The sequence below is a fragment of the Athene noctua genome, chromosome 4 (genome assembly GCF_965140245.1).
Source record: "Athene noctua chromosome 4, bAthNoc1.hap1.1, whole genome shotgun sequence".
In the NCBI taxonomy this organism is placed as follows: Eukaryota; Metazoa; Chordata; class Aves; order Strigiformes; family Strigidae; genus Athene; species Athene noctua.
The window spans coordinates 54,005,649-54,025,255 of record NC_134040.1 but is presented as its reverse complement, the minus strand read 5'-3'; the positions used below and the strand labels follow the sequence as shown (position 1 = coordinate 54,025,255).

The 19,607-nt window shown below is 41.1% G+C and overlaps 1 protein-coding gene across 20 annotated transcripts in view; it reads right to left on the bottom strand.

Annotated features, from left to right (window-relative positions):
- The window catches only part of ADGRL3 (adhesion G protein-coupled receptor L3), a 529,795-nt gene that overhangs the window by 87,159 nt on the left and 423,029 nt on the right, over positions 1–19,607 (bottom strand). For 18 of the 20 annotated variants that reach the window (XM_074905383.1, XM_074905366.1, XM_074905365.1 and 15 more), the window contains 3 exons: positions 19,109–19,212; positions 12,011–12,196; positions 8,179–8,217 (listed from right to left, as the gene is read on the bottom strand). In XM_074905383.1, coding sequence (XP_074761484.1) covers positions 8,179–8,217; positions 12,011–12,196; positions 19,109–19,212 — 329 coding nt within the window. The remainder of the gene's footprint in view (positions 1–8,178; positions 8,218–12,010; positions 12,197–19,108; positions 19,213–19,607) is intronic. The other 2 variants (XM_074905373.1, XM_074905379.1) reach the window with 1 other exon arrangement.

Sequence of the window (19,607 nt, the reverse complement as noted above, 5' to 3'; positions counted from 1 at the left end):
TTTCCTTTGTGACAGCTCCTTCATTCTGTAAAACTGAATTTTGCTTGTTCGTTTAGTTTTACCTTCTCCCCCTCTAGAAAAGTCTGGTGAGAATATCTGTCTATGTGACACAATTAAAATCTTGGAGGGGAGTAGATATCCAGTGATACCACATTCATTTATTTATCTCTCACCATACCAACATCCAAGGTACTGCTCCTTGACAAAAGCAGATTCTGTAATGTAAAATTTGTTTTTAATTGGGTGTCAACACTGGAAATCACTAAGGGATGTTAGACATACTTATCTCATTGCCAAATTTGGGAATAGACTGTGTTGTGCTATGGTGGTTAAGCATAAGGTTTCTAACCTTAGAAAACCAGCAGCTGTCCTGGAGTTAGGACCTCTCTAAACTTTATAGTTCATTTTGGCCTCTTGCTGAGCAGCTGATGGAAGAACAAAAAACACAACAAACTTAGGACTGGAGAAAACACTGCTTCATGGCAAATGAATACTAGCAGGCCCTACAGGGAATATTGGCTGCATACTTTTAGTGAGTAATTTTCAAATAAGCAAACTGACCTTCCATAAAAAAGTGCACCTCCTTAAGAGGAGAGTGAGCACACTGTAGACACTATTTTGCATGGAACCTACATCAAGGTCTTACCTCCTATAGTAGCTTTGGGAGAATGAGGACAGTGGCACAGGGCATTAAAGCACCACTTTTGCAATGACATCTCTAATTAAAATATCTGCATTTTATAACTTTTAAAGCCCTGTCTCATAGTGCTCACACTTGTCTTCCTTGATCTTACAGGAATACTTAATGTAATGCACTTTCACAAATTAGGATAGAAGGAGCTACAGCAACAAGGCCATGCTTTGCATCGGTAGACTAAAATCGTGGCTGGTGCATGAAACAAGCAGTGCTTGTACAGCTACTCCTGTATCAAAGGTGTTTGCTGGCACAGCCTCATCAAAAAAGGCTTGTTCATTCTTTCTGAGAACAGCAGTGCCAAGACTGTAGAGTGCAATCACACAAACACAGCCTCAGGCTGTGCTTATGGTCTGAGGTTCTGTTCCTGTCTGAGGTTTTCAGGTACCACTCCAGAACAAGTGCATCATCATCTGTATTCGAAGCATGCATAAACATTACTAGCCCACTTTTTAATAGCAGCTTGAGGTTTTATGGCAAATTAGTGGAGAAAAAAAGCACGAAAACCCTTTCACATCCACAGTGCACAGTGAAAAATGAAAAACCCGTCAGAGAGCACTGAAATGTGGATGTGGTTCAATGCTCACAACATTATACTCTTTTTTCCTTTTTCCTACTGGAAAGCGGTGGTACTTTAAAAAAGCTTACCTGCTTCCTTGCTGAAGAACAGCTGGTTTTGCTCTGTATTTATATGAAACACTCAGTGCTAAAACAAAACCTTTTCTTAAGGTATCAATATTTGCAAGCCTCTAAACTAATTGAGTTAAAGGCACAATCAATGCCATCAATGGCAAGTTCTACTGGAAGTTGTGCGATTCTTGCCTCTGGCCAGAAAAAGCAAGAGAAACTCCCGTTAACTCTGAATATACCTGGTGCAGCCAGAATGGCCCTTTGGAGAAGAGGACCAGCATAAAAGCATGGACCTGGGCATACAAGGAACTGCTTCTGACAAGGTTATTGCATTGAAAAGGACCAGATCAGGAAATTACATGTCTTTTTAGAGTGGCAAATGAACAGCACCCCAATTCTACTACACAGGGGTCAATAATCAAACTGGAATAGTCATCTGCTCTGTGGGTCAAAAATAGATGCATGTGTCATTTCTTCAGCTTCCTAAACAAGGAAAATGTAATTTTGGCTATTAGATGGCATTAAATCCGACTTCTTAACTGAGAAGTGCCTTCAAATCTGTCTGACAAGGCTCTTCACCCTCAGATGGTTTTTCACCTTGTCATGTATTCTTTAAATTCCAAATTAAAATTTGTCTCTGGTCAAAGCATAAGTAAGCACACTGGAGACAATTTCTTACAGAGAAGCCCAGCCACTGGTTAAGACTTTTTACAAAGCAGTAAGATAATCACAAAACAATTATAATATTCAACAAAATGGACAAACACATATTTAGATTGAAATTAGATTAACTCCAACGAGTGCTTAAAAATAAATAAATCATTAGAATATTTACTGCTAATCTCTGCTTCGGGCTTCAAAACTAAGCCAGAAGCACTAGCCTATATCTAGTATCAGAGTGGTGACTGGCAAAGGCAAAAGATCTTCCCCTGACCTTGCAAAGGGATTTCTAAAATTGCTGCAGAGATTGAGAGCAAAGGATCTCAAGAAAGAGCATGCAAACTTCTCCTTTCAACTCTACAGCAAATGTTTATGCTGTGGCTGTAGTAACTGTACTGACTCAGAAATGGCCTGAATTTCAGTGGCTCTGAGAACTCACTGCGGTGAGAAGAAAGGCACTGACCTTTATTAAAATTAGGCTATCTACAAAATGCTTAACTATGGAATTAATGGTCTTGCGCTAGGCATGCAAGGTTTGCGATCTTGGCCTTGAACTACCAATAATCTCCTAATGGGAGCACACTAAAAAGTAGGAGATCTGAGAAATAGAACAAAGTTACAAATTACAGGTTATGGTTTTGCTTTGCTTATTATACGAGGAAGAATATTTTAAGGTCAGAAGGCATCTATAGGACCAAAATAAAAAGAATTGATTGGGAAGAAGGAAATAATATACGATCTATTTCATCTAATGAGATCTTCCCTGCAGAATAAGCTGTGAACTGCATTTATGAATCATCGTATTTGCTGCCCTACTGTTTGGGATTTGAGACTATACAAGCAACCGCTAGAGTAATTACACTGGGGAAGTGAGCAAGAAAGGAAAATGGCTTGCAAACAAGAAATGCCTCTGCCAGAATATCTATAGCCTTCAAGGGAACTCCTAGGGAGTCCTTGAAACTCATCCTTTCCTCCAGTGGTCCAAATCAAAGGGACATCTCCCACTGACCTCTATGGCAATTTACACTGAGACTTCCCAGTGCCACCAGAATCCAGGACTGACTCAGACTAAAGATGAGTAAGCACACAGAAATGCAGAAAACACTAGATTTTTTTTCTCAGTTTTGCTATGTCACATGTGGACACATAACCATAGGTGTAGCTCAGTTGTAGGCAGAGGAATATGTGGTCACCTTCCTTTTTCATACTTATGTGAAGAATTTTGGAGTCTGGTGACAAATCCAAGTCTGCTGCTTTGATCCTCCTGTCCCCTAACAACAGGGTCACCGTGGCAGAAACACGCATGGTGGGAATTTCTAGTTTCACTCTTACTGACACAAATCAAATGCACGTTTCTCAAGCTGTGAAGTATATTAAGTTCAGAGAGTTTTAACAAAGGGCTACCAAACTGCAAAACCCTGCTGTGAGTCACACTTCTTTCAGATGTCCTTTTAATTATATTAAATTAAAGTTTGGGGCACTTTGATGCTGATGGGCAAACATCTCGATCTCTTGAAAAAGCTGCTAAAAGTACTCCCTGTAGCTATAGTTAATATACGACATTGTATGCACACTGCTAGCCAATTTATTCCAGCCACTTTAACAACGATACCTTCCCTGACAGGCTGCACAGAATAGCATCAGGAGTCGAGCAATGCACAAATCATTAGAGGACTCTGAAAGTTGTTTGACACGCACTGCAGAGCTCTTTGTCATACAGCCAATTAAATGACCAAACAAGGAACTTGAAAATCTTCATTAATTTGCTCCTTTCTATATAAATGGAGGTTAGAGTCTTTCTTGTCACAGGCAGAACAACAACACAAGTAAATGTAGCATAATTCAATTTATGCTCCCCCTCAGAGCTACAAGTTTCTTTCGTTTAGTCTTCATGGAAGTTAGGACCAGCCATGCAAGCAAGAGAGAAGTGGGACAAACAGAATTAATCCACTTTAAATAGTACTGGATAAGTCCCAGATGCACCTTTTCATCTGCTGAGAGCTACTAGGTTAACAAAGAAAAAAAGTCTCTTCTACTCAGCTCTAAACTTAATGCCTTGAATCCTCTGAGGAAAGCCTTTCATTTTTTGCTTAGTACAGCTATTCAAACAGCCCACATTACAAGCGTGAAGCGTTCAGAAAACTTCCAGGAAAACCAGAAGGACAACTCCGACTGCAACCACCTGTCACTGCTACCAGGAACCCACCAGCAGCTCAACACCGACTGCATTGGTGGCTCAGATGACACCTGCAACCAAAAGCTTTTGTGATCTTCATGGAGAGGATGGTACCTCCATAATCTTCACCATTTGCTGTCCAGACAAGTGCTGAACTACAAAACAGTGCAAACTGATTTACAGGACAGCCCGAAGGATGGCAGGAACCAGGGCAGCAGACACCATTAGACCAGGAAAATCCTGGAAAAGCAATGCTCTGCTGCCTTCTTCCACCCTTCCTGCAAAGCTGCCACTCAGGCTAACTATTGTATTCACCAGCCTCCACCTTTTAAGCCACTAAGACTGGCTTTAAAAAACAACAATAAAAAAAGAATGAGAACCCTGTGAAGTTACTGTCTTCTGAGATCTGCATCCCAAATGCAGCATGCAATTTCACATAGGAAGAGGCCACTGGCTGGCACTGCAGGGAAATTCATTGGCCTCCCAATGCCCCAGAGGTCCATCCCACAAATCCAAGAGATGCAAGAAGTAAAGCTCAGATTTTGCAATCAGGGGCACATATGTAATAGAAAGACTCTACATGCCTAGATGCGGTATGAGCCTTTATTACAGCTTATGCTTCCAGCTACTAAAACTTACAGCAAAATTATCTAATTTTTTTCCCCCATGTTTAAGTTTTCTGTGTTAATATGGCCTCACTTACTGCAATATATGAGTACTTGTATGAGTACTCAGCCTTTTCTTTTCTTTACTACCCCACCTCCCTTCCCAAAGGCCAGGGGAATTGTACTGATGGCATTTTAAGTTGCGGAGCTGAGAAATAGTGAGCACATGCCATTTGCTGAAGGCATGGAAGAAATCTGTGACATCAAACCCAGTTTCACAGCCCCCCAAAACCAAATGTTTTGTGTTTTCTACAACTCCAATGCTTCAGTTAAGGAGGAACGCCTTTGGAAAATGATCAAATATAAATTCTGAAAAAACTACAGAAAATCCATACAGGCTTATGTCACACACCAGTCATCAAATGAAGCTATGCTAATCAAATGCGTCACCCATTGTGACTCATTCTCCCACATGATGACTTTTCCATCCCTTTCCCAAAATAGATTGCAAGAACAGTGCGCTGCAGAAAGGTGGGCATGAGAGGTGTAGACCTCTGCTCTCCAAAAAGCCATGAATCAGGTTCAAGCTCACTTTAGCTAATGGAGCACCTTTCTGAGGCCACTCTGACCATCTTGGATATCCACGTTGGACAGCTCAGCCTAAGCTGACTCTTAGTACCACGAATTAAAGCCCATGTGGCAATTTCTTAAATATCACTGTGATTGAAAAGTCTCCCAACAATTGTCCAGTCATTATATTAGTATGTATTTTATCACGTCACCTGTCAGGTTGGTTCTTGTTGGATTTTTGATACATAAAAGATCATTTACCACACTTGTGACTATCTCCAGTAAATAACATGCCTGAGCTTTTAACTCAACAAATATTGTGACAGTGCACAAATTAAATCAATATTTGTTTTAATTATAAAGTTACCCAGAGAGATGAGATAATAATCTGATACAGCGTTCCCAGTCTCATATTTGAATAACTCACAAAATTTCCAGATCTGTTTTACATATTTGTTTATATTCATTTATTTTGGACTCAAGAGGACTTTACACCCCAATCACTACAGGGGCTCTGTTGTGACTACTGAAATTTATCAGCCCAAAGAAAACAGTAACGCTGATTTTAGTAATTATTGTCTTCTCAAGTCACATGCCTTCTCCCCAAAAGCCACCTTTTCTCAATTGCACTTTTGATATTTACAATTGCTGGACATCTCTCACACGGACTTTGTACTGGACTTTCCTTCGTCTAGGGAACACAGGACTGAAGGTACACTTCCAGCCTTGTGAACAGAATTCAGCCATGGATGTTCTTCACAATAATGGGATCAGCACAAGGAGATCATGTCAGAAACGTTGAAAACTCTATTTCTCTAGCATCAGTGGCATATTTCCCAATGACTTCTCTTTTTCCATTGATTTCACTTCCAGTATTTCACCGTTTAAGATTTGTCCAAAATTCTTTGCTAAATTGCCTTAGCCAGCCCAGGCATTTCGCTGACTGGTAAAGGATAAGTGGCCTGTAACAGGAGTATCTGCCATCACATTTAATTGCAATTAGAGACAAATTCTCTCTCACAAGATTTTCTGATGACTTTAGCTACATGATTTTCCAAATGGAAACATACTGTATAAGAATATGTCCAGATATATTACTTTACTTCCATATAATACAAAGCAGAGCTGGAAAGGTTCAATTAGGTCATCTAATTCATTCTTTGAGCCCTCCATTACAGGACTGTCCTCTTCAATATATTTACCAGCTTTGTCCATATTTAAACTAAACAGCTCAGGCAATGAGCTTTCATCAGTTTTCGTCTACTAAAGAAGTAGGCGTATGATTAATGTTTAAGCACACAAGTAGCCTTTCCAAGTGAAAGGGAAGAAGTCCTTGAAATTAAGGGTAAACTGAAAACTGTGCAGAACATTCAGGATATATTCTAACAAAGCCAAGCTTTCTGTAAAGTATATTAAACTCACTATTCACTACTGTTTGAAAGAAGACAACAATACCAGGAGCATGCATCAATTCTGAAGAGTATGACCATGCAGCTAGTAGAAGGGACACTATGGGTCAGGTATCTTCCATGGTCCTCAACAAGACCAGCCTCACCACATTTTCAGTGGTACCAGTAGACAAGACAGCTAGCTTGGGAGTGAGTGTTGCACTATAAACTTTCCTAAATTCCTTCAGATGCCAGTTACTTTCTCTGGGATCTTAAGAGAAGTCACTCCACACAAGGGATGTGTAACTCCACAATTCATCTTTATCCATTAACGTATATGGAAGCGATAAGGTGACTTTCTATTCATGATCATGTCCAAAGGGAAGACAGACAGCCTACCAGCACAGAGGGATACTGTTTTATTTTTAACGTCCTAGAAATCTAAACCATCTAATCCCACATGCTAAATGAAATATGTGCTCACAAGATGAAGTCAATACTGACTGCAAGCAGCTGAATTTTGCAGGAAAATTCAGGTATAGACAGACCCCTCCAGAAACAAGGGGTTCATTTTTACACCTCTGCATGTTATACATACAGTTATAAATAATGATCAACCACCCGTAAGTACATCAATGTTCATAGGCAGAAGACAGAAATTAGAAGGTAAAATGTTTACATTTCTTAAAGCAGCATTAACTCATCCATAGTATACAAACAGATATATATAAAAGTCACTGGAGCAAATGCTATTAGGCAAGGTGACAGGATAAATAACACAACCCGAGGCCCCACTCTTGAAAAGCCTACAAGCAGGTCTTTCCAAAAAAGCTGGGGCTTGACTTTGTTCATGTAAAACACAATGTAAGCCTAGAAAAGTCAGGCCACAGCTGGGTGAACTTTATGGGACATTATGTTCTTAATCCTATATTTAGTTTGCAGCACTCTTCTCCTTCCTACATCCCTCTGTGAGGACACTCTGCATTTCATTAAGATCCTACCTCCTCCCTCATGCCGAGTGTTGCCATTTTGAATTGTTTCTAAATTTGCAAGTGTAAGAGGGGAAGAAAGAAAACTAAGGAAATTATATGAGTGACATGTCATAAGCAAAACCCAGCTGATCTGGAGACACCTCCACGAGCAGGAGTTTTACACTCTTTACTTGCACACATCCATACTGTTTTGCTTATTCTGATGGCCAGATAAGTATTGTCAGATCTCTACTGTGTTTTTTCCCACTTTCTGGTCTAGAGATTTTGCCCCAAATTTTTGTCAAGTCTGATGGCAACTGAGCAGGTGAGGGAAGATGAAAAATGAAATTATTATCCTGTAACCTTAACCTTAGAACTTGCTGCCACAAAGATGGTAATAATCATATTATTCACAGAGACAAGACCAACTTCACAGTCATTCAGTCAAACAACTGGACATGGGTATTAAAAACACAAGAAATACCTGGACATAGGCCCTGCAAGAGCGCTCCCTTTTCTGAAGCTGAGTCCATAAAGACAGCAGATTAAAGACGGAATAGAAAAAACAAGTTAGTGACAGAACAAGGGAAAAAAAAATTGAAGAAAATGCCTATGAAAAAACCCTCATTTATTTCTTAAACAGCTCCTGAAAACCAACCAAACCAAAGGAAGCATGCGAGTTAGGCAGCAGTGGAAGGCTGGAAGGACTGCCTCCAGAAATATGAGTTAGTCCTTTTTCAGTGAAGTAAAGCACAGACTGGCAACTTTGCAAGAGAAACTGTTAGATGGTAGAAGACACTGAAGTCAAGTAGAGATGTTCAAGAGATGATGTTTTTCTTAGAGCTTGGAGATCATACATGATATTTCCACATCACCAAGGCTGGAAAGGATGGGGCTGATGGTTATTTACATAAGAGGAGCGTGGGCTCTGCAGTCAGACAGTGCTGATGGCACAGTGAGGTATAACCAAGCTTTGGATGAGCGGAATCAGTTCCAGGGAGCAAGATGGATGCTGAACTGCATTCTGATACAGGATGGACCTGTACAGACCCATCCTGATACACCTGCTCAGGTCTCTGGCTCAAGGCAAAACCTATAGCAATCCAGCTTCAACGCTGTGAGCTTCCTTAAAGGCAGCTCGGGCAAATGTCGAGTGTGATAACACACAGCATTGAAGGAGAGAGCATTGGCCAGGGCTCCTGATAGCATAAAGGGTCACTGAAGAGGGTGTAACAATGAAATGGGTATCAATGTAATATTTCCAGTGGAGGCCATTTTCTGCCCTTTGGATTAAACCGTTTCTCCAGGAACGCATTTTCTAGTCCTCTCACACCAAGTTGTGCTTTCCTTTGTAATTCCTGGGCCTAAATACTTTGTATGCTGAATAGCTCTTCACAAAGAAACCCACCTTTTCCACAGGACCTACGTTTAGGACTGTACTTTGATATGCACTTGCATGCCTCCTGCCTGATAACTGCAATTTAGTGTGTCATGACATTGAAACAGGCACTTATTTATCTTCCTGGGGCTTTGCAAGCAGTCTGCAGCAGGAAGCTAGAATTCATAAGCTCTGCATAGGTGCAACTAAACCTCACAAAATCAGGCTGCTCAGAGCGACTGGCTTGGGCGGGTTTGTTTTTGCTGATGTGCCTGGGTTGGAAATTGCACATCAATAGAGATTCGGGATAACTTGTGCTCTCAACTCACAGCAGTGCAATCCCATTAGTACAGCTGAGAGCCAAATTTGTCCCCAAGAGTTTTGAGGCTCTGAAATAAACAAAATACACCCAGGTATCATGCAATGCCTAATTTCAATTTCTAATTCATCAATTTGTAACAGTAGAAATCTTCCTCTGGGTAAACTTGGCCAGTATGAAGACTTTACAGAAACAAATGGAGATCAAAGAAAGCCTTGCTAAAAATTACAGAGCTATCCACATGGGGGTCTTGCCAGTCTGCAACAGAACAATTATTACCTTAATTAAGCCTGATCCAGTGGAAAGCATAAAGCTTTCAGTGACAGGAAAGTGGCTCCTGAAAGATGATGGCTTAAAAAAATTCTGATTATGCTAGTTTATTTCAATTCATCGTACATCAGCTTGTAAAAAAAACCCCAGTACAAAACAGCACAGGTGATTGCTTTCAGATCCCCAGCACATTTCCTTTAATGATTAAAAGAATATTTAATGGTTAGTGCTTACTTTATTTCTTCTTTCTGACTTAACAGCACTAAACAAAACTCTTTGCAAATTATTTCCCCCCCCCCTTTTTTTTTTTTTTTGAAATACTCTTGATCAGTGAAGGGGAAAATGGAGCAGTAACTCTGCTGCCTTTTGTTTGCCCAATACTACTTCCAAGTTGAATTCATGCATTCTTAAATGAACACAGAGCAGTTGCTCTTCTAAAGAATTAAGTGGGGAATGAGAGCAAGTAAATTATCGAGCCTGTCATTTGGATCACTGACTCGCATCGCTGTTTTGCAGGACTCCAAGCGGTCCAGAATTTTAATGAGCAGTGCAATTGATTTGTATGAGCTGCTTGTGCAAAGCTGATGGCAGGGGGGGAAAACCTGCAAGGGGGACCCCAGGAGTGACAGCCGAGCTGAGGAGCTCTGCCTTGCCCAGTTTTCCCCTCCCCTTGGTAACTCATACCTGCCCCTGCGATACAATCCCATTTAATGTAATTGAAACAAATCTCAGAAGGTGGGATATAAAAAGATGAAAAATAAGTGCTTGCAAAGCTGAAGTGAAAAAATGTTGGGTGTGGCTAGGGCACATTCAGAAGAGCAAGCAGACTACAACCATGAATCCCGTTAGTAGGTGACATTAATTGCTGGTTTTACCTGATATTGTCAGACATCACCATCATTTCAAACAAAGAACCATGGTGTGATTATAACAAATAATGTTATGCCGATGTAACAGTTAATACAATTATTACCTACACTGTTATAAAATAGCTGGAAGCAGCACTAATTAAAAGCATCAGCATAACCCAATTCACAGCACATGCAAAGCACATGAGATGCAGGACTTGAATTCCCATGCGACTGTAATCTTAAACAATCCAGAAGCCCTCTGCATTTAAAACAACATAAATCTACAATAATAACTTACAAGAAAAAAGACAATGTTACTTCTCTGAAAAGCATTTCTCTTCAGAAGACACACAAGAAATTTCAGGCTTAGCTGGGATCATTTATTCCCCATATAACCTTGGGACCAAGTTCTGTTCTCACTTACAGGGATGCCAGGGCTGTCAGCGCCAACTATGCAGCTGAGAACAAAATTCTGTGTCTTATTTTAACTGGATGGCCAATATAACCATGTGCTCATAGCCACAGGGTTCATTTGCTCTTTGTTCTGACGAACAGGCCTGCACAATTCACCATCTGAATCCTATATAAGTCCTATCCCATGAGTTTACATGAGATTCAGTGATGAAGGGGGCCTTGGACCAAGGAAACCCTCAACTTTAAATGTATCCTTACAGACTCTACAGCCTGTATTTCCTCCCACGACTGGCAATTTCTAGCACCTTTAATATGTAGTATTATCCACTTAATTCTGGAAATGATGAAAGGACTAATAATTCTTCTCAGTCGGGGGGCACTGAAACCACACTATTATCATGCAGTAAGGTGCTTCTGGGCTAAGTCACAGGTCATCACTAAAAAGGCCCTCTAATACTAAATCATCCTGAAGACCTTAAGTGTAAATAAGAAATGGCATCTTATCTGCTTTTGGTAAATGTATCTCCAGTGTAAATAAAAGTTTCTGTCTGCTTTTATTTGTTTATATTCATGCATAAAAGTGTTTATTTGACCTTCACATCAGCATCTTGTAATGTTACAAGATGAAAAAATCAAAATACAGATCTCTCTGTCTTTTGGGGCTTTAAATATTCAGATTTTCTGGATCACATTACATGGTATTTCACCTATACAGCGCTGGAAAAAATTCTGGTCTCATTCACATTGGCACAAGTCCAAAATAATTGTTGTGGCATCACTTGAGTTATTCTCATACTGAGCTATGAGAGCTGAGACCACAGTGAAGTACCTGGAGTTCATATATCTACACATCTAAGGGTATACATTTCCCAGCACCAATAGTACACTTGGCATTTACAACTGTTTCGTTTCTCAGCAGAATAAAATACACTGTAAACGAAAAACAGCCAGATACTCTTGTCTACTACAAAAGAATCACTGCCCTAAAATGGCAGTCCTTCAGAAAGACATTTTTAACAGATCTCCAGGGAGAGCCAAACCCTTCTTCAGCCTTCTGTCCCTTCCCAAGCCCCTTTGTTTTTACCTTATTTAAGCTGCGTGCAGCACTGTCTTTCCCGCCTGGAGTCAGGTTTCGGAGCTGCACATCAAGCAAGTTTACCAGCTGGACCATGGCGGACACAGAGTACGCAATGTCACCGGCATACAAGTGGTTTTTTGTGTGCTCCGCAAGCTCCCGAGCAATGTTGGCAGCCATCTCCCCCGATTTCATCTGCAATTGAGAAAACAGTGGAAAAGGTTGTCGATGGCTGTTAGTATGATGTTACTCCAGTCCCTTCCAGCCCCAGCAGTGTTAAGTGAGTCAACTACCCACAAGAAGAAGAAGAGGAGAGAAGAAAAGGGGAAGAAAAGAAGAGAGGAAGAGAAGTTCCCAGGAAGAAAACTACAGCACGAGTCTTCATGGTTTGATCATGTACAGTGTTTTGGGTATGGTTTAAATGCAAGGGGTTTTTCCAGCTATGGTCGCCACATTGACTTCAGCACAACAATTTCTGATCTTCCAGGGCACTGCTGGAATTGAGGGGCAGCTGCTTCTTTGCACTACAGCAGATGCAGCCAAAGATGACACTGCTTTCCATTGGATGCCCATGCTAGGGAGGGCTTCAGTGAGCTTGTCCCATTGTTTTATCTATGCCATTTGAAAAAAAACCCAACACATAAATAATCTCTCCTGTCAAGAAAGAGCAGTTTCTGATTCCAGATTATTTGATAGTGAAGAGATAATTTTTGTTACACCTGCTGCGCGAAAATGTTCCTTGTACAAGTAACAAAAATAGATGACATAACCCAGATGAGTTCACAATTCCCATCATGTGGATTAATAATCACGTGCTAATTTACCACTTAGCACTTGCACGCAGGAGACAAGCTTCTTACCACACTAACCACTACATCTGTAACAAGGCTAGTGATTCCCAGCACATAAAAGTGTGTTAACTCAGAAGCAAAAGGCTTAAGGCTTCAAGCAGAGGCCCACTGGAAGGGAAAAAACAAGTAGGTTGCTTGGCTGAATCTTCTATTAAAAGACTTCTATTGTCTAGTTGAGCCATAAAACTTGCTAATCACCTGCAGCGAAATTCACTGTGTAATTATTTGGGAAACTCTTTCTTTGTCTCTGTGGCTTTTCCCCCTTTCTTGGTCTGTTTTGCTCTCCCTATCTGGCACACCTTTCCTCTTCTATGCCCATGGGGACTGGGGACAGGGCAAATTGTCCCATCTCCTTTCTACAGGTAGCCCACTACTAAAATACTCAAAAATACTATTGTAGGTTGCTGGTCTTTTTTTTTTTTTTTTTTTTGGGTTATATACCACTCTGTGATCTGGAATGCATATCTATGGGGAATATGTGAGGGATAAAGAGAAATTACAGAGGATGACATTTAAATGAAGCTCTCACTTCTCTGTCAGGCTCAATGACCAACTCTGCTGGGTTCTTCATATGAAATATCCAATTGTCTTATCTTCCAACAGTTAGAAATCAGATATTTCTCTTGTTCCCTCAATTTCTGGTGCATATTATAAAAGCAAGATTCTAGGGAAAGACTTCAGGCTGAGCTTCTACCTCTCTGTAAATCAATTAGCTGAGTTATAAATGAATAACTTACTTCCATCAATTTGACAGCAACAGCCCATCTGATTTAATGAAATCTAACTGAAGATGTTCTATGCTCATCTTCAGAGAATTAAAGCATATGATGATATAGATAAGATAAATAAAGGAGATAATGTGCTGTTCTTCCCATTAGAGCAATGATAACATATATTCAGAAATTGAATTATTTCTTCCTTGTTACACACAAGGCTAATGCCATAGAAACCAGATCCTATTCTCACTGCTCTCCTAAGCAGCTAAGAAAGTCAAGCATCAGCATAGAGGCTGAATTTTGACCTCTTCTGTTGCCACCCAGGAGAACGACTGCATCAAATCCCTTTACATAAAGAAATAAATTTCAACATTTTCCTGCAGCTCATTGCTGGCGATTATCATGACATATAATGTTTCTGTAAGCCTTGCAGAAAACTGAAGGAATGCAAGAATTTTTTACACATAGATTAGAAAAAAACCTCACTACTCAGTACTCAATGAGTATGTTTTCTCTTGGACCATACACCTGTGCAAACTGATGTACTCACAAGCAAATTGCTCAGCTGTTACAAAAGTAAACCCAAGAGTTTTCTTTCCCTGTAATAAGCCTCTTGTTGCATCCTGCAGGCTGCCGTTGTTTCTACCTGTCTGCAAGAGTGGTCCGGGCTGGTCACCAATAAATCCTTTACTTTCTATGGAAGGACTGATCCTACAAACTGCAAATTGGAGGAATCCCAGTGTGACCAAATAAATGTCCCAAAATAGTCAACAATGGAAGAAATGCCCAAGAAAAGGCACATTATAGCTCAAAATCTGTGAGCTCCTGAGACACAGAAGTTTTTACCCAAACTCATTTCATGCACCCAGGTTTCCTGAAAGCACAGATATGCTACTCCCTTGGGAAAACGTGTCTGGTTGACAGGTGATGAAGCTACTTCCTAGCACTGATTCTCATTTCCAAACCTATTCATTGTCACCCAGAAAATGCAGCTACAAGTCACTACAACAGTGTTGAGACTCTTTCCATGCTACTTGAGTGCATAATGTGAGAAGTATCCAAAATGATGGCCATATGACATGTTAATGCTAATTTCTCCAATTCTTTTGAGCATTTTCCACTGAAATGGAAGTGTCTCCTATGCAGTCCCGTAAAACCCAACTTGTGTTATCAGTCCTAAATGTTGGCTGAATATTCCAGGCCTATCTGATATCTTCTTACGAATGAAAAGACTGTGAAATAATAGTTGTTGGGCATGGTATATAGTTCTGCCTCTTTCATATACACCAAGGAATAGAAGCTGGGAGCTTCATCTGGAAAGACTAACAATGACCCTCCTGCAGCATCTCTTTCTGCTTCAGCCCTACCTTCCTCAGAGGGAACCCACTGCAGAAGAGGACAATAGAATAAAAATTAGAGAAATTGTAGAAAAGAAGTATTTAGGAAAGAAAATTCAGAAGAAATAAGAAAGTATGCTGGGAAGGGAGCTAATGTGATGAAACACCAGTGGTCATAAAGGCAAAAATATTCTCCTGCAGCCCTAGGCTGACTGATATAAAAAAGAAAAAGATGGTATGAAAGATTGAGCCAGGCTTTTTAAAAACAGTGACATAGAGATGGACCAGTCAGCTGAAAAGGTCATGGAGCTGATGTTATTTTCGGGGGGGACAAACATCTGACAGGTTTCATTGGGCACCATCAGCTGCCAACAGTCAGGTAGCAAGGCTGAAATAGGGGCTGTGGGCTAACTTCTGACACCGAGAAACCTTCATGGCCATTTTCTTTCCCTGACAAAGGGAATATATAATATATAATATTTATTTATTTATTATATATTATATAATAATTAGTATAATAATATACAGTATAATATTATTATACATTATAATAATATATATAAATATATATAAAAATATATATAATAATATATAATATGTGAATGACACATATTATATATGTGTGCATTCACAGAAAAGAGTCAGAGCATATCTACATCCTCTTTTTTCTTTGGAGGATGAACATCTCATTCCATTCAACTTTGCTTTCTTCTTTTATCGGATGACACAACTAAGGATATAACATTAGTTATAAACACTGGTTATCCAACAGAGTTGGATTGCTATTCTCCATGCCATACAGAAGAGCTGGAGGAGACTGAAAAAGTGGTTTTGAAACTATGGTATTCAAACAACTGAAACTGCACTTAATGTCCCTTTAATAATATGCCAGCCATAGCACCTGCTCCATCTAGTACATGGCACTCTGAAAACTTACTCTCAAAAGCAACCCAGATGGAGGATTTCATTGTGGTGTCATCAGGACTGCAATGGAGACAATGATGTGGTGATGTCCTCCACAAAACCCCACTCCCTCTGCCAGACACACCTAAGCAGATCTACAAGACCTGATGAAAGTACTTTGAACGCTAAGGTTTATCTGCTCTTTGTGTCTATATCATCTAGGCAGTTCAGGAGGACAGTACGAACATGGATGGCATGTGCTTTAGATTTACAGTTAGAAGCTTTTCATGCATTCACGAAGGACACAACGCTTTCTATTCTGCTACAAAAAACGCCTCCCCTCCTTCAGACGCATGAGCCCAAGTGTAGTGGTGCCTTTCCTCCCAGGAAGCACCCACAGCTTAAAACTGTGGTGAGGAAAAGATATTTTCAGGCAAGTCACACACTACACCAAGGACGGCACTGATGAAAGCAAGAGGTAAAACAAACAGGCTGAGACTGAGTGTATGACCTCAGGATCAGGACAATGCAATGTATCCAAGCTGACCTTTTTGCTTCCTTTTACTACTTGACTCTGGAAATAACCCAGGTAGCAGTGCATAATTCAATCGCACTGGCAAGTTTATTCTCCTGCTATGTTACGAGGGCATGGTAGGCACCAACAATAAAGTTAAAGTAAATGTCAGGAGGCCAATGAATTGCTGAAGCAGACATTTGTTCTGATCTTCCATCAAGCACAATAACTCTAATGGAAGCTAATAGAGGGTTGTAAAACCTAATACCATGATGCAAGCAGGCAAACACCCAATGTATGGTCTGAGCACAGCAGGAGAAAGAAAAGAAGCAAATAATAATCCTTACTTCACTACAGAGACGTGAAAGCAAGCACAGCATTTCCCTACCATCCTCTCTGGCTTAGCTGAAATCCCTCCAGGGGACCTATCACCCTTCTTCCTGAGCAGCTTGGACCGAGCAAATGACAGAAGAGAGGATTTTGGGGAGACAAAGCAGATTAGGAATGAAGACACGCTGAGCAGGTATGACCCCTGGCTGCCAAAGAAGTGTTTCTACCCAGTTTGTAAGCTGTGCTGCAGCTGCGGATGCTGTGAGATGGGTGGCCAAGGAGGACTCAAGCGCTGGGGACTCAGGATATCTGAGCTGCAGGGTGCGACCACCCCCTGTCCTCTTGGCATAGTTGGATTACTGCTTCCTCTAGCTGCCCCCCACCACAGCAAGAAGAGAAGCTGGCTTGGTTTGGAGGAGGAAGGCTCCTTCTTCAGCTTTAGAGAGGTGCTGCAGAAATCTGCAGGCTTGGGCAGGAAAGTGTCCTGTCCACAGCAGGTATGTGATAAATCAGTGCCTGATTTATAGATAAATCAGTCTCCATCTCTAAGCACAGTGATGATTTCCCTGCCCAAGCAAGAGGCAGGGAAGCCAAGTGGCTACCAGTTATTTCATAAGTAATTTAAAACTGTGTTTGCTGTGAGGATCTTATTGAATGCAAACCCCAACATTAGCCCCTAGCAAGTCTGGTAGGGCCTTCCCCTCAAAAGTCACTCCTGGGAAGTCTTGATGTTTTTTAGCAGCTTTCCATAGATGTTGGGCCATATATCCCAAGATCCTTCTGGGTTCCCACTCAGGCATCAGAAGTCATTTGGTAGATCCCCCTAGCCTTTCCAGTGACTGGTGGAAGGTTCTCAAAGCTGAACATTACTAATTCCTCCAAAAAAATTAAAATAGTAAAAAAAATTATGTCCCAATTGTAACCTGCTGGGCACTTCTGAAAACCTGGCTCTTCAATTTTAGCCTGCTTTGAAAGCATGTAACAAATTAAATGGGGATCATTTGTTACACAAATGATAGCTGGGTTTTCAAATAAAATAAGCCTAACCTTAATGGAGATTTCATCAGTGCAGGCTATTATTTCTGTCTGCTAATGGTTAACGGCCTAGCCATCTTCAACTGAGCAGCAAGAGGTCTCCCAGCTGCCTGGGTGAATTATGGCTAGAGTAAGTAATATTAACCCCTCCAGGATAAGTACGTAGGTCATAAAACAAGAGCTGCACAGCTGCTAATGCCAACAAAGGCAGTCTTTATTAATCAGCTAGCTGAGCGTATGGCAGGAGAGCTGCCCACCCTCCCGCACAGGACAGAAGGACCACAGGCTTTGTAATGGCTGCATCACGTTACAGCAGCCCCACGATAATCGATGTCTTCCCTGGTTTTGGGGAGGGACAGGTCTAAATAAGTGTGATGAGGTCTAAATAAGTGTGATGAGGTCTAAATAAGTAAGATGAAGTGAGACAGGGATAATCAGAGGTGTACGTGCTAGTGATTTGCAGGTTGTTGAGCCTCAGTTAGGATGGGGGGACAGGGAAGAGAAAGACAGTCTTGTCTGTAGGGTCACCCCATCTGTTTCACCAGTGAGCACTGGCTATCCAGAAGTTCAGTGTTGCGACTGCGCAGCAGCACAGCTAGCCCGTAACGCTGGGACTTGCTCACTCTGGCTAAAGGAGTGAATAAATCCCCACAAATTGCTATAATAAGGATTCAGACCACAGAGTCTATGGCGTAAACACACATCTGGTCTCTGTTTGTAATGAAATCAGCTGAAAGCACCACTGTGCATTAATAACAAAAATGTTCAACATATTGCTACCAAATAAGCTCTGCTTGTCTTGAACTTCTATTGCCACATGTTAATGCACTTTTAACACTGACAAATGATGGAGTGCTACAAAACATTCATCAAGGGACTTGAGAGTCAAAAGATACGCATTACTGCAGCATTGTTTTCTACTTCATCAGTTCTTTTACAATTTGGGCAGAAGTTAAAAACAGAAAGTCAGAAGTGCAATGCAAACATTTCATATTGAGCCTGCCCTTCTTTGGTAAAGATTTCTCAGCTACAGGGTTTATCCTGTGCTTGCGTGGCATGAGAAAATCCTTGGGGATGCGTGAAAGGGAAAGTTTCTTTTTGCAGTAAGTCGGTATTTTCCAAATGTCCACCCACCTCTGCCTCCCTCTTCCTCTTTTTCTTCCTACAGACAAGAACTGTCATTCACTCTAGTTTAATTCTACTCTCCAATCCCTCTCCTTTGCCTTTCCCTCACCCTCTTTGCCTTAATTCCCATCAGATTTTTACTGTCTTGATTTCTCCTTGTAATTCCTGCCTACTATGCATAGCTCCTGCTTTATGCGTGACTGTTGGGTCACTTTGGGTTCCTTGTGAAAACAACCAGAGAGATCAGGAAGACAGTTCTCAGACTCGGTGTGGTCAACACAAATGAACAGTTTTACCTTCTGAGTGATGTGGTTTATCCAGGGAGAAGAGCAGTTGCTGAGATCAGGTCCCTGAGGCTCCCACATCCCATCTGGTGCAAGACACCGGAAAGTTGCAACACCTGGAAGAGGAATGCCGCTGTGTTCAGTGTTATTGGTTGCATTTTGCCCCCAGGACCCCATGTCACAGGCTTCATTTCACAATGATGGACATCTCATGCAAAGCTTGGAAGCTTATTAGTGTTCAGCACCTCAGCAGGACTCTTCCGAGTCATCTCAGTACCTGGTCTCCCATCATCTTAGTGCTTAGGGGCCCTAAAACATGAAAGACCCATGAGGCAGTTCAGGAGTATCTCCATTTTGTCAGACACTACAGACAGAGGGCTCCGCCTAAGGCCAGGCAGGAAAGCTGCCAGGGACTAAGAAATCAAAGCTGGATCTCAAACACTGAGCTAGCACCTCAAATGCTCTGCCCCACCATTCTCTGCCCCAGGATCAGACACTGCACCTCGACTTT